This window comes from Pyxicephalus adspersus, chromosome 3 (assembly GCF_032062135.1).
Source record: "Pyxicephalus adspersus chromosome 3, UCB_Pads_2.0, whole genome shotgun sequence".
Taxonomy (NCBI): domain Eukaryota; kingdom Metazoa; phylum Chordata; class Amphibia; order Anura; family Pyxicephalidae; genus Pyxicephalus; species Pyxicephalus adspersus.
Genome location: NC_092860.1, coordinates 30954320 through 30976396, shown reverse-complemented (window position 1 = coordinate 30976396; position 22077 = coordinate 30954320). Strand labels below are relative to the sequence as shown.

General features: G+C 35.9%; 1 protein-coding gene across 8 annotated transcripts in view; it reads right to left on the bottom strand.

Annotated features, from left to right (window-relative positions):
- PRUNE2 (prune homolog 2 with BCH domain) overlaps positions 1–22077 on the bottom strand; it is a 125272-nt gene that overhangs the window by 76076 nt on the left and 27119 nt on the right. For all 8 annotated transcript variants that reach the window (XR_011919760.1, XR_011919761.1, XM_072404118.1 and 5 more), the window contains exons 3-6: positions 18980–19182; positions 16665–16828; positions 14055–14207; positions 12154–12248 (exon numbers count right to left, since the gene is read on the bottom strand). Coding sequence is in view for 6 of the 8 variants with exons in the window: in XM_072404118.1 (XP_072260219.1) it covers positions 12154–12248; positions 14055–14207; positions 16665–16828; positions 18980–19182 (615 nt within the window). In the remaining 2 variants the exon portion in view is untranslated. The remainder of the gene's footprint in view (positions 1–12153; positions 12249–14054; positions 14208–16664; positions 16829–18979; positions 19183–22077) is intronic.

Genomic DNA, 22077 nt, shown 5'->3' with positions numbered 1-22077 from the left:
GATAATACTTTCAAATGTTTTACAAGTGTCATTTTACACACTGATAGACAACTGTCTTATATTCACGTCAAAAGTTCCACTTTCAAAATCTGCGATCAGGCAGGGCTTTTTTTCTTTGTCCTCTTCTGTTAGAAATCGATCAGCGTAGGAAGCAAGGATACCAGGCTCTTCCTGGCTTCCCCTGCAGCTGCCAGGACTGAATGAACTACTGCACGCCTGCATGTGGTATTAAAAATATACTATAATGGTAAATTAGGGATTACGGCATTGTATTTAGAAAAGACTGTACATACTTTCAAACTCTCTAAGATTGGAATGAGAGACACCTTTAACACAAAGCAAGTGAGCATAGAACATACTCCAATCGATTGAATAATTAATATTAATTATGAAAATAGTGCTTAATGGTTTTTTTTCAGCACTGTTGTTTCATTACTTTGGCTGTCAAATAATACACGCAAAAGATGCTGGATAAAAGATTTAAAGGATATCTAAAGTCATAGTTATACATTTCCACAATCCCCCTCGTATGACACTGAACAGAACACTGCAACACTGATTTAATATTAACAATTGTTATAACAATGTAAGAAAAAAATAAGTTCCTACCCTTGTTTTATTACCAACCTAGCAGACGTAACTTTGCTTTGCCTTCCCCACTACCTAGGTACCAACAATGCCATCACATTAGATTGCTTTTCATGTAGTCTAAAACTGCATATTCTATAATATAAGGCAAAGATGTGCCCGAGAGAAGAATTCAGATATTGCAGCTGATGCTTCGGCTAATGGACGAGTAAATTTTCTTGTTTAGAGGCAGAGCCAGCAAAAGTGTGGTCAATCATATTTAGAAGAAAGCAGATAGAGCTGGACAGTTAAGATCAATAGGAGGATGAAAATGTTATCAAGCATTCTTGTACACTCTGGCTTTAACTGTTATAAAACACATGAATACTGCAACTGAAGAGAAATTAAAAAATAAACAAAATATGCAATTTGAGTTTTGGAAGTATACTTTAAAGCCAGACTGCAGTCAATACTTTAAAAGTATCCTCCCATTCCTTCTTCCCCTCTTGGATAGTTTCTCTTGATATTTACTTAGTTACCATGTTTTGTATAAACCCCCTTCTTAGACCCTAGGACAGGCATGGGCAAACTATGGCCCGTGTGCCGTATATGGCCTAATAGGGATGCTTCTCCGGCCCTCTGGGTGGTCCGCGGCTCTGGCCGGTGCCACCCCGAGCAGGGTCAGGAGAAGGACCCCGCTGAAGGGGGCCCACCGGCTAGAGCCGCAGAACACGTCCCCCGCATCTGAGCCTGCGATGCGAGAGTGGACTCGTGTGCAGTGACATAGCCCACCCACTCTCCTATCGCAATCTCTGAGCCTGCGATGGGAGAGTGGGCGGGTTTATGCCATCATGTTGTCATGTTCAGTGGCATCATGATGGCATAACCCCGCCCACTCTTTCGGCCCGGCCCCTCTGTCAAATTATTTATTTCAGATTGTGGCCCCTGACTAAAAAAGTTTGCCCACCCCTGCCCTAGGATGTCAATATTGGGGCTGTAAATCATGTATCCCCTGAAGCCAAGAGGATAAGTAGAAAGAGCCAGGGGAGACAGGGATGATATCTCGACTGCTATCAAAACAGTCACTTCATCTCTGGTGTCGTGAATGGTTCCCATACTATGCAGGCATTCTGTACATTATAGTGTGCAGGCAACCCTTTATTTCACCAATTTACTCAAATCAAAAGAGCCTTTTCTCCTGTGTTAACCCTGAAATCTGGCCAGTCATAAAACTTGTTCAATACCTGCTTCCTGCTTTGCTGAGCTCATCTCATAAACAGGTTTTACTAATCTTTGTTATCAGTTCACTTCTGCAAATCACATCTGTGCTCATGCAGGCACATTGTTAGCACATGAAGTACAACCATAAAGTACAATGACTTATTTAACTGCTTTATAACTTTACTAAGTGCAAATTAGGTATAGGGCTGAATAAAATAAATACCCTGACACCTAAATAACAAACTTCAGCAAGGACATAGGGTTCCTTAGCTCACAGCACTGTTTCCAACACACTGTACAAGCACATAGGCACTCCACCGTAGAAAATGGTCACACCTACTGTATAACACTTTGAAACTTTGGGAATTGGTACATTTATGAAAATCTCATATAAACTAAGATTTAACAGGTTCATTTAATTTTAAAAGTTCTTTTCACTCCTTTGTTATTTAAAATATTACGTTATAATCCTGATATGAAGATGTTTGTTTAAGCATATATTGATATAAGTTCTCAATGTGTTTTTGAATTGTCTTTGTTGGGCTCCTGTTTGTCACCCTCTCACACAAACCTCTGATAAAGGGTACAACTGGCCTTCTCTACACACATTATATAGACATGTTAATTTATTGTCATCATCCTGAAACCTGCCCTAAAAAATGCAATGCAGCAGTCACTTTACCACATGTGTTTTTTTACAAAAAACGGGCAATAAAAAACTAGTAAAATATACGTCTGGAAGCAATATGTATATAGAAGGTCTACTCAGTTGCTCAGATCTCACGTTTGACCTGCTTCTGTGTCATAGTCAGACAGAAGACTTGTCCAGTGATGGGTTTTTCACAATGTGTGCAACTGCTAGGTTTTCTGTTGCTTCTTGCTATCATTTCTTCTGTCTTCCATGAGGGTAGCTTTCTACCTGTTGCATTTGCTGCTTTTCATCCTATTATTCTTGAGTTCTGCTGTTCACCTGTTGCTGCTTTTCCAGCTTTGCCCTCTTTTACAACCCTCTTTGACTTTTTAAGATTACTCCAAGATCCCTTTTTGTGCCCTTACACAAACAGACCTGGTTTCGATCTCCCGATTTACTGATTATTTTCAGTCTGTCTAAGCTCCCATACCTTGCTGTTTTTGACTTCCTAAATTGCATTTTTCTCGCATTTGACTTGGTGGTCTGACCACATGGCTGTTGTGATATTGCTAGTAATCCCAAATATTTGCTTTATGTCTCACGTTAACATCACCGTAAAATACATCTTTTACAGAGGGATGCTAAAAGAAAATTTTATTATCAGTTGCAATCAGGTATTAGCAGAGGCATAACACAACATAGTGTAAATAAGGGATGCAGTTTATGTAATGACATGTTAGTTCATGGTGGTTTCAGCCATTGCTTGAGGAAGATGCTCAAGATTAACAGGTGACACTCTTGGCTAAAGACTGTCATGGGACCTGGACAGCTGGACTGCAGGGAGACACAGAGAAAGGTAAACTGACGGCTGATAACAAGGAAGTGCACAATAATTCTAGATTTCTGCCAAAAGTCAGCAGAATTCAAATGAAAGAAGGTGAATGCAGCCACCACGTTTAAGGACTGGTAATCAGCATTATATTGAATGTTTGTTCTTTGGTTTAGATATTCTTTAAGGGCTTACTTTAGGGAGCATAGATTGTGTGTGTCAAATACAGTTTTTGAAGTTAAAGGTTAATGTTAGGTGGTTTAAGAGAGACTAAGTATTATAGGTACATGTTAAAGGTAAATAGGAAAGTTTAGATCAGTACGAATAGTTAGCTAAGAGGTAAATTTTAGACTTGTGACAAGGCTGCAATGCAGTTCCCACTTCCTTAATGCCAGCAAACTAATACCATGTGCCTAGGTAATCCTGCATTTTGATTAATCCATTCCAGATTTGCTGGATCACCCAGCTTCACTAATGAAAGTTTAGTGAAGCCTTGGAGAGCTTTAATATATCAGGCCCAGTAATTCAAAATTCATAGGAAGAAGACGTGCTCCTCTACCCAAAGCTCGCCCTTTACACAGAGATATAGTTCGAACCATGGACTATGGCAAGCCTGTCTTAGGTAAAAATGATCAGGTCAGGGAACATAAACATAATACCATGTTGTCTAGGTGTTTGACATCTATTTCATTTACTTTCATAATATATAACCTCTTTAAGTACACAGTTCCAGAACATCTTATGTCAGGAGCAAGAAATCACTAGCCTATGCTGAGATGATGAATAGATATTAATATTCTCATTTTTGTTCAAAGGCCAGTAATTCAGAAAGTTCAACACCATCCTCAGTCAGCAAAAAATGCACAGGGTTTAGACACTAGCTAACAAATGGTAACTAATAATTACTGATTGTCATTTTGTAAAAGTTCCAAAAGATGGTGGAAAATTGGTAATTGTAAACTTGCATAATGTTTTTAGTACATCAATTGTAATCAATATTACTGTGATTAAACAAGCAATCATGTAATTTTTGCATTGTAGGTAATAAGTATCTCCTTGTTATAGCAAGGGAATGTCTGTTTTTTTAAGTTAATTGAAGTTGATTTATGTGTATACTTTAAATTTTCAACCCAATAAAGTTACATATTTAATGTTTTGTTTTTAAACACAATTAGAAAATAATATATAAATATATACATATTTCAAATGCAACATAGACAACACATTCATTTAAGCCCATTTATGCACATTAGTAACACACCATGTGGCAAAAAAATAGGACTACAAGAAGCCCCTTGGCAATATATTTTATGTTAAATCCCTAATGGCCTCTCAATATCTTTGCAGAATATGCACAAAAGTCCGGGGTCTGAAGCTACTGAAATGAATGGTTATTTATTTGCTAAACGAGAGCCCTATGTTTAATGTTCCTTAGATATAAGGTAGCCAAGAAGAGTCGCATTCCAACAGCTCCATACATCATTTATTTTATATACCCTAACTTCTCACAACGGGAAGCTCCTGCTGAAACGCTATACGAAAGGCAGAAAGCTCTATTTTCAATCAAACAGAATTACTTACACATTCAGTGATACTACATTTGTAAAAAGAAACAATTTATTTGACAAACTTTAAGCATTTATAATCTGCTAGAACTTTGATGTCTTTGAGTATATTGAGTTATCCAGTATTTGTGTTGTAATTTCCATTTGAGGAAGAATACAAAATGACAGAAAGATAGCACCTAAAAAACATACAAACAGAAATCACTATATAGGTGAAATGATTGATCCCTTTCTGTATATTTGTTTTATACAATTCTAAGCATAAGTGATGTATTTATGGCCATATTTAAAGGTAACTGAGTGTAAGTAAATTGCCAAAATCCTAATCTTCGTTAATCTTTTTTGCTCCTTTACACCTAATTACTGCTGTGTGATGCAAATGTGGAAACATACATTTCAAAGTATTTGGATACAGGTGGAGAAGTTTCTAACAGTCTTTAGTTTGGCAATAAAAAGGATATGCCAACCCCTAATTAGGAGACAAAATTATTTGGAAGAAAAGAAACATAGGGTTTTTTGTTTCATAAAAGTTTACAAATAATGTTTACTTGTAGATAGTTGTATACAAATTGACATGTTATTCATTCATAACAAATCCATAATACAACATACATTCACGTAAACATTCAATGGCATCTTATGTTGTAATATGCATTTGTTATGAATGAATAACATGTCAGTTTGTAACTTTCACATACAGTGGAGCATATGAATCCTTTAGTTTTACTGGTACTGACACATAATGGCAGGTGGAATTCTCGGCCTTGTGTAATACAGGTAGTCCGCAGGTTAAGGACATCTGACATACGGACGACTCCTAGTTTTTTTTTTTTTGCTTTGTTTGTGATTAGCTCACAGTGAGGATTTTATACAGTAACTGACATCACGCTGCCTAATAATACGTTGAGACAAACATCTGTCCTAATTGCATTTATTAAAATAATGTACCTGTGCCGACTTTCATACAAATTCAACTTAAGAACAAACCTACAGTCCCTATCTCGTATGTAACCCGGGAACTACCTGTATCTGATCTGAGCAACCCAGGTTTGTCTTTCTCTACACCTTGTGGTTAAATAGGGCAGATAAGGAACTGCTGAGAAGAAAGGCTTTAAAGTAAACCTGTTGCTTTGTACATTAGGGTTCATTGCAAAGTACACCTTTTACCATATATGAGTATCCAAATTAGCCTCAGAAGTAAAAAATAAGCACCAACAAATCTCAAATCTAAGGGAACATTGGTATGCAAATTTTGCAAGTCTCCTGCAATTCCAAAGGGCTCCATCAGTGTAAGGAGCGACGTATAGAAAGTAAATGAAATAGCACAATATTGTGCTCATGTTAAATTCTGCATTCTACATTTAATCTGAACTCCACATTCTAACAACTTACCTTGTTAGCATTTACAATCTTTACTTTCCTACCATTAAGTAGGGTATTTGATATACTGCTCATGTAAAAAACTAACAAATTTAAAAAACAGATTACAAAATAGATACAAATAAAGGTGTTGAAATGTATGTGTACTACATATAAACAATATGCTGTAAAAAGCAAGTATCTATTACTCATAGCATCCATCCTCTGGCCATTAAACGGTCTCAAAAACAAAACTACCTGCTGGTGCAGCTAAAACGCCTTTGTAGAATGTACATTACAAGGGAACCAAGTAAGTTTCCACCAAGCACAATGGAAACTTTCAATAAGATAGGTTGCTTTCATTTGAAATTGTTTACCCAAAATATAGCGGAACTACACTGAAAATGAAAAAATTACACTTTACTCCTGCAGGTCCCACATTGTCCAGGAATTCATCTTTCTCCTGGGCGCCACAATCTTTAATCTTCACTTCCTTCTTTTTCTACAGTCTTCTTGGCACATCCCATGATCTGAGAGATCAGGTGACGTAGCCTGCTGTGAAGGGGAGGAAAAAGAGAGCCGATCTCACTGCGCTTGCATGAGATCGGCATCTCTTTCCCCTAATAGAAAAAAATGTCCCTTCTGCTCATTGTCCAAGATTAGGACATGTGCAGAAGGAGCACCCAGAGCCTCCCGGGATGAGTGACGTAGGTATCCCGGGAGCCTCTGCGCTCCCATTCAGTCTTGATCGCCTAGGTGATAAAGACTGAAAGGGGAGGTGTTGCATTTTAAAAAAAATAAAAAAATGAATAGGATTTTCCCTTTACATATAAGGATTATCTACTCTTTTATGTAAAGAGGAAATTTAGAGTTTAGGTACGCTTTAAGATCCTTGTCTCAAATGCCTACATTTACAACCACATTCTATGCCTTTGTATTCTGCATATATTACAATAATGTTTTACCTTAATTTCCCATGACTTTCTCTGTATTAAAATTACAAAAAAACAACCCATTTTTTGTGCAGGTGAAATAATATTAGCATAGTGAGACACACCAAACATCCTCAAGATGCTAAGATCTGCAGAAGTTTACCACCTGAGGCCTGCATCAGCATACAGGTTGGAGAAGTTTTCTATGGGGGCCCAAATGCCAATTAACAGTGCTTTTTCTACAAACATCAAGCAACTGGCAGGGCTTACAGGAAGATGTGCTTTCCTCAAAAATCTGCATCATTAATTATTCTGACAGACAATTGGGGGAATATAGAAAGGTTTTGCAGTTGTTTATATGTGCCGCCTACATTACTAATCTCTTGTGTATTCTTTCCAGAAAAACAGGTTATAACTAAACCAGTTTAGTCTCACAAATGTTTTTGTGGAGCTTTCTAGAAAAGATAAAATCTTGTTTTTTTAATGCCACCACACAAAAAAAATTCTGTAGTCTGTAGTACTATATAAATACACTAAATGCAAGAATGGAAATGTATTATATTAAGGCTTACCAGTCCTTGGATGTGGTGCCTTCATATGTTTTTTTCACGCTAACATTTTCTGCAAGTATATTAAAACTGATCATCCTGATGGAATTCTAGCATCCTGGAAACCCCCTATACAGTAAACTCATAATGGAAATAGGAAGATGGGGAGATGTTTCTAGCCCAAATCAGTAGACTAGACCACAGAGGCAACAATACTCCTCTATAGATACAGTACATTGAGTGAGCGTTACCTCCCTAGGCCAGGAAAAGGGTAATTGAATGAAGCACTAGTTTAAAATGAAAGATACACTTTAGGCACTTGAAAGCCAGTGACATAATTCAGGGCTTTTTTAGGCATTTTTGCCTATTCTAACTCCCCTTTGCCACATATCTTGGTTTAAAACATCTTTATAAACACTTAAAAACCTATACAAATGCTGTATGGAGATTTGTGAGCATTTCAAAAATTCAAGTCAGTGTAGACCTAAGTGGTCTGTGACAGTGGGAATACAAGAATTTGCTATATAAGAAACATAGGGGAAATGATATATTAAAAAAATAAAAAAAACGACAACAAATGTAATGATTAATGAAAAAAAATCTTATCCCCTTAAACATCCCAATCCCATTGAACACATTGAAAACTCAGTCTGATATTTGTGTATCAAATACTCATATTAGTGAAATGTCATACAGCAGTTTTGAGAATGCAAATCATAAACAATCATACCTATTCACAACTTTCTAAATATGACTCATTCTAATCTCACTGCTACATAAACAATTTATACAAATTATTTTAACCAGGGCATCATAATGTAATGTCAAAAGGGAAAAGAAACCTCTTCAAAATTGAAATGCATACTCTGCCTTGTTACATAAAAATTAGGTTTATGTAATGTATTTGTAGGGGGAAATCTTTAATGGTTATACCTTGGAGTACTGATCAAGGGTGTGGTGTGCATTTATGCAAATGATTCATATGTGACACCTAAAAACTTTTACGAATATCCATTAATTTGAAGGTTGTGATCACCTGAACATGCAAAGTAATGTCTGCAAAAGAGGTAGGTGAGACAACAGTTAGACATTTCTGTTGTCAGGAAAGACCAGCTCTTGCAGCATATACAGAATGAACTGCAAACAATGGTGAATAATCAACAACTAACTCAAACAACAGCAAACAGTGAACAATAACTACAAACAAGCCTATATAACTGCAATGTGTACCTATGCACGTCATTGAGGGAGCATGGAATAACTGCAGGAGCTAACAGGAACAAGACAAACAAGTAGCCAGAGCACCAGCAGGCTCATGTGTACATTGCTAAGGCATTTGTGTAACATGTGAAGTAAAAAAAAATATATATATATTTATGAAGTTGGAATCACAGCTTCAACCTGCACAGTCCCACCAGCAGATGAGGGCAGGGGAATGTAGTTTCCTTGACATCAACACTAATACCATTGGAAACAGCATCAAGCAGTGTCAACTTAACAGGACATTTACAATTCTAAGCTAATAAATACAAACATATTTTAATTATTAATGTGGTTGTAGAGAGCAATCTTATTGTAACACATCCATGTCTAAAATAGATTAATAATATTAATAGTTATTCAAAACATTGACAATGGATTTCATGACATTTTAGAGCGGTTTGTGGAAATAAATATCCACAATATTTTACATGCATTTTAGGCTTATACAGTGGATACACAGTTAGGTCCATAAATATTTAGACAGGGTCAACTTTTTTCTAATTTTGGTTCTGTACATTACCACAATTAATTTAGAATGAAACAACTCAGATGCAGTTGAACTGCAGACTTTGAGTTTAATTCAGTGGGTTGAACAAAAAGATTGCATAAAAATGTGAGGAACTTTTGTCAGACTTTTTTTTACACAATCACTTAATTTCAGGGGCTCAAAAGTAATTGGACAATTGACTCAAAGGCTATTTCATGGGCTGGTGTGGGTAATTCCTTTGGTATTTCACTATCAATTAAGCAGATAAAAGGCCTGGAGTTGATTTGAGGGGGGTTCTTGTATGTGGAAGATTTTGCTGTTAACAGACAAATGCGGTCAAAGGATCTCGCCATGCAGGTGAAACAAGCCATCCCTAAGCTGCAAAAACAGAAAAAACCCATCCTAGAAATTGCTACAATATTAGAAGTGACAAAATCTACAGTTTGGTACATCATGAGAAAGAAACAAAGCACTGGTGAACTCAGCAATGCCAAAAGACCTGGACGTCCATGGAAGACAACAGTGGTGGATGAGCCAACAAAGTGAACAACGCTCTCCAGGAAGTAGGCGCATCGATATCCAAGTCTACCATGAGAAGACTGCATGAAAATAAAAACAGAGGGTGCACTGCAAGATGCAAGACACTCATATGCCTCAGTAATAGAAAGGCTAGATTGGACTTTGCTTAAAAAAAAAACGCCAGCACAGTTCTGGAAAACATTCTTTGGACAGATTAAATCAGGATCAACCTTTACCAGAATGATGGCAAGAAAAAAGTATGGAGAAGGCGTGGAACAGCTCATGATCCAAAGCATACCACATGATCTGTAAAACATGGCGGAGGCAGTGTAATGGCTTGGGCGTGCATGGCTGCCAGTGGCACTGGGACACTAGTGTTTATCCATGATGTGACACAGGACAGAAGCAGCCAAATGAATTCTGAGGTGTTCAGAGACATACTGTCTGCTCAAATCCAGCTATATGCAGTCACATTGATTGGGAGGCGTTTCATAATACAGATGGACAATGACCCAAAACATACAGCCAAAGCAACCCAGGAGATTATTAAAGCAAAGAAGTGGAATATTATTGGATGGCCAAGTCAGTCACCTGATCTAAACCCAATTGAGCATGCATTTCACTTGTTGAAGACTAAACTTGTTCTGGGACAGAAAGGCCCACAAACAAACAGCAACTGAAAGCCGCTGCAGTAAAGGCCTGGCAGAGCATTAAAATAGAGGAAACCCAGCATCTGGTGATGTCCATGAGTTCAAGACTACAGGCTGTCATTGCCAGCAAAGGGTTTTCAACCAAGTATTATTGAAGTAAGAAATGAACATTTTATTTTCAACTTTACATTTTGTCCAATTACTTTTGAGCCCATGAATTAAAGTGATTGTGTTAAAAAAGGCTTTAGTTCCTCAAATTTTTTTGCAATTTTTTTGTTCAACCCACTGAATTAAAGTTGAAAGTCTGCAGTTCAACTGAGTTTCATTTAAAATTAATTTTGGTAATGTACAGAACCAAAATTAGAAAAAAAAATGGTGTTTTATTTTTTTTTAATAATATAATACATAATCATAATACATGATTTCAAAATTTTCTCACCTTTATTGTAACCTATAACTTGTAAAGCTTACTTATAAAAAAAAAACTATTAGGGGAAAAAATATAAAAAAATAAAAAGGTTAGGCGATTTGGATGTATGCTTGGGGTCATTGTCTTGTTGGAAAGGTGAAATTTCTCTTCATCTCCAGCTTTCTAGCAGACGTCTGAGGGTTTTGGGCCATAAATGACTGGTATTTGGAAGTGTTCATATTTTTTATATTACCACCACCATGCTTCACTTTAGGGATGGTATTCTTAGTATTCTTAGTTCTTGGTATTTAGGGATGGTATTAGGGATGGTATTCTAGGTGAGGAAAAGTTTTGTTTTGTACCAAACAGACTTTTATGGTTTTGGAATGTCCCAGCCAGAGCCCACACCTAAATCCAATATAAAATCTGTGGCGTGACCTAAAGAGGGCTGTGAAAAATAAATGTCCTTAAAATCTGACAGATTTGGAGCACTTTTGCTAGGAAAAGTGGGAAATTTTGCCCAGACAGGATGTGCCATGCTGATAAGACTCCTACCCAAGAAGAGTGAATGTGCCATTTGACCTAATTACAGCATTCACTCCTCTTGGGCTGGAGTCTTATCAGCATGGCACATACGAGGGGGTGCTGAGAAGTTCCTGGCTTTGCCCAGAAAGAAGCCAGGAGCCAGAGTTATAAAATAACACATTTATTCTACATATTCCCCCTGAGACTGATGCACTTGGTACAGCGTAGTTGCAGCTTTTTTATACCGTTCAATTAAAAGTCCTTTGGTTGGGCCGCAAACCAGCTCTCAGCACCATCTTCAAAACGTTGCCCCTTCAGGTGTTTCTTCAACCCCTCATAGTTGTAACACTTGTTGAGCAAGTGTTAGTTTAGGCGTGTACACACCTATGCAACCATCTTATCATATGTCTTTTATTTTTTATATTGTTTATATTATATATATTTGTTTTTCAATTGAATTGTTGTAGGTCACATTAAAGGTGGGAATAGTTTGGAAAATATTTATTATTTACATTTATTATTTACATCACAAATTCCTGGCATTTAAACAGGGATGTGTATCCTTTTTATATCCGCTGTATATTTAGATTGGTATAAATTTGATGTCAAATAAAACGGTTTATGTATGCAAAAACATTCTTGCCTTACCTCCAAAGACATGTGCATAGTTGTAATGGCTACTTTAATGTCTCCATCAGACAATTCCTTGAATTCTTTGAGTATGATATCTTCAATACTAGTACCTGTTTATGATGCATTTTATTAGTAAATCAGTATATCAGTTCTCAGAACACATATAAAACACAGATACTTGGGACCTATTATGTGTACTTTTTCTAGTTCTCGAGTTCTCTTCAAATGTATTATGTTACCTGTATCCCTGTTTGTTTTTTTCTGATAAGCAGATTGCATAAAAACAGTAAAACATGTTCCCAATTCAACCAGTCTTCTACATGGCTACACTTTGATATGCGAGAGCTGTAAATAATGCATTTGAGATAGGTAAATTTATAATAATAGAATATCATTATGTATTGTATTGGATGGACTCAATGTTGGTTGCATTGTTAGCTCTAAACTTAGCAATTGGTATTGATTTTTTATTAACCAACCCCACTTTGCTACTGTCCCAGAACCAGCACCCAGTATGGGTTACCAAATGTAACCGCAAACAGCCAGGACATGATCTGCATGGAGTTTGCAGGTTCCCCCTGTGTTTTTGTGGGTTTCCTCCCACATCCTAACAACATATGCAATAAGGTTAATTGGCTTCCCCCCAAAATTGACCTTAGTCTGTATTAAAGACGTATGACTGAGGTAGGGACATTAGATTGTCACCCCCTCTAAGGGACAGCAAGTGACATGACTACAGACTCTGTACAGTGCTGTGTAATATGATGGCGCTATATAAACACTGTGTAATAATAATGTCGGAGCCCAATATACTGGTGTTTTTGTTAAGTGCCTTTTAAATGGCACAACTAGTAAACAGAGGCGAAAATGATATCTGATATTTTTGGGTTCAATGAATAAGAATATAAAAGAATAATCAAATGGCTACAAGAATATGCTGACAACATGCTAGAAGAATATGCTGGTAATTATTTGTTTAATGGAAAGTGAAAACATTTGTTAATTATTTTTATGTGTGTATTTATTTGTGTTTGCACTATTAAGGCAATCATGCAATGCTATTTAATTGCTATTCTCTGTATTACCCATACATTTAGTCAGTGTAACAATTGTACAAAATGATAAAAGTGTTTAAAACTGTAAATTGTTACAAATTTACAAAAGCCCTCAAATTCAAACATATAAAGAAAATAATTATATATTTTTACTGTATAAAATAAATTACATGTAACATTTTGTTTATTATTTACAACACAGAGGTCAAGTAATTTTAGTTTGATAGTGTGACCGCTGTTTGCATTTGCTAATTGCTTACTATGTCTAATTTTCAAGGTCTACTGTTGCATCCTTGATTGGATGATAATGCCATCCAAGTAATAATAAATTATCTGTAAATATATATAAATGGTATTCCTTTGTATACGTAGAAACTCTGTTAAAGTGTATCTAAGTCCAGATCACAAATATATTATAAAACAGCTTGCCAGTCCTTAGATGTAGTAGCTGCATTAAGTTTCTTTATTTTACCAGGTGCTCCTGCAGTAATGCACCTTTTATCCTTGACAATATTTAATCAATGTACCATATCTACAGAGGTGCAGTGTTGTTATTTCAGAACAGTGTGAAAGACTACAGAAAACCTTCTCCTCTTTTCCTTTTCTCTTTTCATGGGGTGAGAACTGGCCAGGGCTGGTAAGTGTAGAACAGACAGAAAAAGCAGAAAGTTTGGAACTGATTGGATTTCTAGCAAGGTCAATGTGTATTATTAGTACCTGCAGTCTTTACTGTAAAAGTAAACTGTTTTATTATAAAAATGTATATCCAGTTACAACTTGGTTTTTAAGGAATATAATCATGATTTAATAGTTCTTTATACATATTTAAAAGAAAAAAATAGTTGATATGTAGATATGTACCTTGTATATGCAGTCGGGACTCCTGTAGACTACTAATAATGTCTTCTCGAGGTAGTAATTCAGGAAACCTTTGCTCCAGGGTGACCAAAATCTCTTCCAGTTCTGTGGGTAGCTGTTCATCCTCAGTAGACAAGCAGCAAAACAGTAGGCTTCCTAAGGATAACATATTGAAAGTATACTTACAGCTAACAAAAAAATATGTATTTTGGTATTTTTGATACTTTGTTTATAAGTTTGGAGGTTGGACAAAGGTTGCCTATAGAAAAGACCAGTTAATTACAATTTTAAAACATTATTATTTTCTAGATGTCGAGAATAGATGCCAAAATTTTTATGTAATTAATCTATGTTCTAATGAAATTGAATACTATGCTTTGCAACATGCTGAAGTGAAAAATATGCCACACCAAGAAAGCAAGCTGCAACTCTCAAACCCTGCTCATGGACATGACCTCACTGCAACTGACCTCATTATTAGTTTATGGAAATTTGAATGTTAATTTGAATGTTAAAAAGTAAGTAGTATTTATTGTTCATTAGAGTTTAGAAATTTGATACACAGAGCCCTTTTCATCACTGACCATTTTACTCACTGGTACGACACCCCTGAAGCATGCGGACAACAGAATTCCACTTAGTGGGAAGGTCGTAGAATATAGTAGGCTGTACTACCTTGCAAAGTTACAAGCTGTTTTCCTGGCTAGATTTCTTGGCTAACATTTACTACAGGCCAGAATATCTACTATACAAGTAGTCCCCGGGTTACATACGAGATAGGGACTGTAGGTTTGTTCTTAAGTTGAATTTGTATGTGAAAATGACTGCAGATTTTGTCTTGGTCATTAAAGAGTTACAAGATGTTACAGATCAGCTCCACTCTTAAGATCACCCACAACCTCAGCTGTGTTTAGCAAAAGATTTCTTCTGCAAGTCATGCAAACCACCCCCTCCCCCCATCCAGCCTCCGTCCTGCACATGAGCGAGCAGGGAATCCCCGGTTCCTATCTAGGAGTCGTCTGTATGTCGGATGTCCTTAACATGGGGACTACCTGTACTACAAAGGGCCCCCATTCACACTAGTTGTGTGAAATTAAGGGATAGCCAGTTCCAGGGCAAGTCAAACTGTTCACATGTATACAGTGAATGAGCAATGTAGTACCAAAATTCAGGTGTGATTTATTTTTTTTAAGTTTTTTTCTTGCACTCAATGCAGAAAATGACAGTTATCGTGTGGTAAAAAAAAAAAGTATAGACAGTTTCTTCTAAAGGCAATTTGACACAAAAAAAAACAAAACAGAAGCTTACTTAAGCTTCCGATTATATTCACTGTGACCAATACTAAGCTGGACAAACGTACTAACTCCATCCGCTTATCTACCTGAACCTAGGGGTTTCCTGTGCTTTTTTCTTTCTACATATATGGAAAATCTTTAAAGACCTCAAGTACATTTAAGCATTTAGGTCTAAAAAAACAGGAATAGAAAGTACTGGCTGAAATTCCAAAAAAAGCCTAATTTTGTAAAAATGGCTAAGAATCCTTTAGTTGTTTTCAGACAGTTTAAGTCAAGGATAATTTCTTTAGCAGTAAAGATAAACAATGGACCTGATTTACCTAAAGGCTAAAACATGCTTACTTTGAAAGGTAATATTCATTTAAATTAGTAAATGTAGTGAAAACTCAATTTCCAAAAAAAAAAACGTGCAATAGAAATAAAAATAAAATGGAGGATTTGATTTCTATATGATTGGCTAAAAAATAAAGAAAAACGGAAGATCCCCTGTAAAGTAAAAATTCACTTTGTAAGTAAAAATGTGCATTAAGTATTTTATGTAATGTAAACTTCCTTACTACTTTAGCAAACCAGCCACGATGTGTCTAGTGATATGCCACTGTGAACACTTCCTATTCAAGTCCAAAGTTACATTTTATTCTTCAGTAGTTTCACTTTAAGTAAATTATGTGAATTATACCCAGCAGCCTACTTTGGTCTGGTATGTCACAAAAGCACAACATTAAGAAAAGACAATATTCACATTTATGACTGTTTTGATCCCCACTGCTTGCTGTTGCCGTGACTACATAGGGCATTCCGACAAAAAGGAAGGCACATAATGGACTTTTGATTATAGCAGTTTCAGATAATGGAAGGATAATGAAAGTTACATATTTCACCATCAAAATAAAATTATATAAACATTTTTTGACCAGCAAAATCTTAAGTATGAAATCACAGGACACTGATCCATATTCATTGTCCACTGTAGGGCATGCGTGTCATTATCACCAACGCCATACAGCCCCAGGACACAAAGTTAAAACAACCATCAAAGCTGTTCAAGCCACCCAACTGATGTTCAGATAGCATCACTTAATATTCCTGTGCTTTAACTCAGTAAAGACAGCCTGTGTCTATTTTCTGTGTTCATTTTTTAATATTCAATATGATGCTACTCTTAACAAACTCTTTACTCCCTGCTTCTTTTACGATGCCTCCTGCGGTCTCTTAAGGGATTGTTAACCAAAGAACAGATCACACTCTTTCAGCATGAGCAGAAATGGAAACACTCCATTAAACTTTTCAATGTGTTACATTGGAATCAATCACTCACCTCTAAGAAGATGAGCTAGCTGGTGAGTAACTAGTTCCGGTGCATCCTCTAGAATCTCTCTTAAAACTAAGGCAGAAGATGAGTCATGGATATCTTGATCACCATCAAATCTTTTTCCTGGATTGATGATTTTTACAACTGATGGTGCCAAACTTTCATCTTCACTGTGAATGAAAAAGATGTCCTAAAGCAAATTTGACACTTAACAAATCATTGGCTACACTTTAGATTAAGTTGATAGAAAGATAATAAAATGAAAAGAAAAACAAGCATGAAATGTTAGAAAGCAGTTTATTTTGTAAAAAAAAACTGCTGACATGCAGGCTTTTTTAAGACAGCAGAGATTGTGTAGGTCTATTATGTCATAGATTTTCATGTGTTGAGTTAAGTAACTCGTATGCATACATCATCAGCACCTGGTTAATAAAGAGGGCAAAGACTTCAAACCTAGAAAAGGGAGGGAAAATAGAAGTACTAGCAGTGAAGAGGAGCACTGAGGTCTCATTGCTGGAGGGGTTCATTGTGGCAGGTATGTCTGTCATAATTAGCCAATATCTATTACACGAAAACCTCTTGCTAACCCAAATTTTCTATTTAAAGATGCTCCTTTACTTATCTTCAATACTCCTCCTAGCACTTATTCCTGTCTCTTCTTTTATCCCCAATCATTAACCTGTTAAATTCGATCCTTAACTGTAATATAGCTCTAAACTTTAAACACAACCTGAAAATGACCCTTTAGCTGACCCTGCTTTCTTCCCCTATTACCCTTGAAGCCTAACTCCAGCTCAAACATTTTATTTAGGATAAAACGTTCCAACATCTAGAAGTGTTGAGTCTCCATTCCCAAACACTGTCACATTATGAGGAGAAGAAGTTAACCCACTGTAAATTTGAGCTTATACAAGGTTAGGCTCCCAGGACCGATGAATGACCAGAATGGTGGAGAAGCATTAAAAATTATGCATCATGGTGTTATTTTTTGTAGCGGAACTATGTCATTTTGCCTTGATAGGCAACTTTAGGTCTGTTTACCCTAACCTTAATCCTTAACCCAATATGTTCCCTACTTTTACCAGACACCCATACTCAGTAAAAAAAAGTGACATTTGTTCAAACATTTTCAGTGCTGACATTTAAAGAAGTATGTTTCTCTTTTGCATATACATCCGACATTTTATAACAAGATATCCTTGTCCATTATTAAACTTAACTGACAGACAGAAACTGCCTTAGAAACAGGACAGGATCCAAAGAATGCAAGGCTAAATGAGGTGGGAATTAAAATTTTTCATAATAATTGTTGCACATTTAGAATTTAAAAATGCCTATTCAGATTGCTGCATACAGTCGCAGGTTTATTTTATTGCTGAAGAAATAATGACAACAATTGACTGATTGTGCAAACCTCACAGTGGCAGCAAACCTTTACAGCAGTTAATAAATCCAATCTAATTTAAGGAATACAGAATGTTCACACAAATATAAACTGTAAACATTTAACAGTTATCCACTCTGGACTATATTGGATAATTGTATAATTGGGCTATATTGGAGAATATTCACACCATTCATTTTGCGTATATATATATATATATATATATATATATATACAGTGAGGGAAAGAAGTATTTGATCCCCTGCGGATTTTTTACGTTTGCCTTCTGACAAAGAAATGACCAGTCTATATTTGTAATGGTAGGTTTATTGTAGTTGTGAGAGACAGAATAACAACAAAAGAACCCTCAAAAATCCAGTGCTCAAAAATCAGAGCTTGATCTGCATTGTAATAAGTGAAACAAGGTTTGATCCCCTATCAACCATCAAGATTTCAGGCTCCAAGGTGTCTTCACTTAATGCTGAGATTAGGAGCACCTTCTGTAAGGGAGTGCTCCTAATCCAAGCTTGTTACAGTACCTGTATAAGACAACTAGCCACCATGGCCAGGACCAAAGAGCTGTCTAAGGATGTCAGGGCCAAGATTGTAGACCTCTTTGTATTGATTTTGTAAGTACTGCTTCAAGCCCTAAATCTCAGAAATAGTATTAAGACTAACAACTTTCATTTTAACCATCACCACTTTCCCAGCAGATGCAGAACAAAGCTTAATGTAAATGCTCAGTGCAGAAGATATCTGGCTTTGACCATGCTGTCCAATGTGCTGTTACTCACCTGGACATACCTGTCCCATCTATTTTAACTGCAATGCATGACTTTGTAGATACTTTTAATTAGGGGAGTGAGAGTGGTCACTCATATATGCCACCATACATAAAATATCAAACAAACATTTTTACAGGTTGTATATATATTACCTGGTGAAGGCACTAAAGTTAACAAGTGTCACTGATAAACTTCTTTCATCATTCAGCCTGTGCAGGTTGATTTCATCTTTGAAGGTTAGGTATGCTTCAGGGATATCCAGCTCTTCCAATATACATCGTGTCTCACTGTAGAAGCTGAATTCAATCCTTGTAACATTTAGAACAGGCAGGCAGAGGACACTTGGTGATGTAATCTAAAAGTATAGATATAAACATCATTGTTTGCATTTAAGACTTGAACAGTGATTAAAACATAGTAGTAGTTCAGAAAGAAGAAATGCTTTTAAAATCTAAACTGAAAATACAGAACAGGTTATTTATTAATTGATTAACCGTTAATATGTCAGTGCCTACATTTTAAAACATAACATTCAGAAAAATCCTAAATAAAAAATGTATTCACTTAGCAAAGAAGTTTTTTTTACTTACTTAAATACTAAATATGATGGAACTATTCTTTTTTGAGTGCCCAATCACGTGCAAGGGGGGAAAAGACAGAATATTTGTTTGCAAATAATTAAATGATTAAAATGAGCAAATCTTCTTTTATTATCCAATTGATATCGATTTATTCCTTACTAAATCAAACTTGTACATACAATCTGTAATTTTAGAATATCTGCCTGTATTAGCAGTTTCTGAAATCTTATTTTGAATAAAATAAACGTGTAAACAACTTAGCAGAAATAATTTTTATTTTTCAATACACCCCCCCCTTCAAAAAAATGAGGAATTAGGCTTGCTTTTTAACCTTACTGAACATTTTATATTTGCAAAAAACGTTTTTGCAGAACAATGGAAGGTTTTGCTGCCTATGATTGAGAAAACTTGAATATATAGGTAGTCCCTGGGTTACATTTGAAATAGGGACTGTAGGTTTGTTCTGAAATTGAATTTATTTGTAAGTCGGAACAGGTAGATTATTTTAATAAATGCAATTAGGTTTTGGCCCAAGGTTTGTGTAGGGCACATCCTTTATTGTAAGGCAAGAAGGGAAATGAGCAGCCTGGTGTATTGGGCCTGATTTAAAAAAGCTTTCCATGACTGGAGAGGATACACTTTCATCATTGAACCTGGGTGATCCAGACAAAACAAAAAAAACACTTGCCTAATGTGCACGGTTCCCTTCTGCTGCCAGCTATAATCTTTGGAGGTATTGGGCCCGATTTATTAAAGCTCTCCAAGGCACATAGATGCAGTTTCAAAATTGAAGCTGAGTGATCCAACAAACCTGGAATAAATTTCTTAAAATCATTTACTATTTGTTAGCAAATGTTTTTAATCCTGGGCCAGATCCATTACAGGTTTCCAACAAAACTTTTCCCACAAAGGTACACATTGGATTCAGTTAAAAAACATATGAATCATGAACATAAGTTGATTCACATATTGGGCCTGATTTAATAAAGCTCTCCAAGACTAGAGAAGGTACACTTTCATCAGTGAAGCTGGGAGATCCAGCAAACCTGGAATGGATCTGGTCCAGGATTAAAAGCACTTGCTAACAAATAGCAAATGGTTTTATACCCAAGTGAACCAAGTTTGCTGGATCACCCAGCTTTACTGCTGAAAGTGTATCTTCTGCAGCCTTTGAGAGCTTTAATAAATCAGGCCCATTGTATTTATTTCTTTTTTTGTTTATATATTGCTCTTTTTTAGACTATTTCGATACAGCTATATATTTATTGTTGAGGTGCTCATAGACTGTCCTATTAGCTTTCAAGAAGTTTTCCTCTTTACAGTTATTCCATCCCCATTGAAAAGCTTTCATTGCACCTACTTGCTGTGAGTGCTCCTAATATAGATTTCAATAATAAAAAATCATTTCAAAAAGTAATCCATAATTCAGTTGCCTGCAAAGCCTGTACAATAGTGATAAACTAAGCTATAGTTGGACAGCACTGACAAAACTGGTATAATTCTTATGAGGATAATGCCACTGAGATGGTGAAAAACATAGGACAGCATTTATTCATAGCAATAAACAGAATTACCACACTTTTTTAAAATCATGTATGTGTTGTTGTTGTCAATTTGCTTTTCTGTTTGTTACACTCATTTTTCAGTGACTAGATAAGATGAAAAGAAGAAATTCAACATTCAAAAAAAAAAGTTCTGGTTCTAATACTAGATACACTCTATAGATCAGCAAAAGGGGCTTAAAAGTGTTATCTACAAAAATCTTTTTTTTATAGTGCTTACAATCTATATTTCACATATATGTATATACACCATAACAAAATGTTCATTTGTACAGTTATGGAGTTTTTTGAAAAGGGACATAGCTAACCCAAATAAACAATTTTGTGTGTTTTGCTTGTGATGGAGTGCATTTTTTATATTGTTTATATAACCTTAACATATCTTAAATGGACTAAAAAATTATTGAAGTCTCTCACACTGATCTGACTGAAATGCCCTGGATATGCGGGATATAGTTGGGCTGGATCACAGCACTAGGCATTGAATGGGAACGAGAAAAGAGTAGCGGAGCTATATTTATGTATTACATTATTTTATCTGATTCTAATCCAAAAATATGCCTTTTGAATTCCATTGGAATTAAATTTTGAAGTTTACAATACCAACAATTTTCATAAACCGGCAATGGTTTTTCAGACACTGACACTTTATAAATACAGTGGTACCTTAGTATAATTCTTTAATCCGTTCCAGATCCTTGGACTTTTACCAAACGGGACTTATACTAAACAAATTTTTCCCATAGGAAATAAAAGGAAAATGAATAATCCGTTCCCATGAAAAAAAAAATCCTATTGTTATTGGCATAATATACATTGATGGGGTTGTATAGAGTAATTTAAACACTGCTTAATATTAAAATACAAAAGCAATTAGATGAAATAAATGAAAATTTAACCTCACTTTACCGTGCTGAGAAGAGTCGAGTGCCTACTAGGATGGTGCTGAGAAGGGAGGAGGAGGAGATGTTATGTAATTCACAGAGAGTTATAGCGTGAGTTGTTCATTGAATGGTAGCAACTGGCGTACTGACGCTCGTTGGCAGTCGTGGCTTTGTCTCGAGACCGGACAAACAACTCATTTTGACCCATAAAAATTCTAAAACA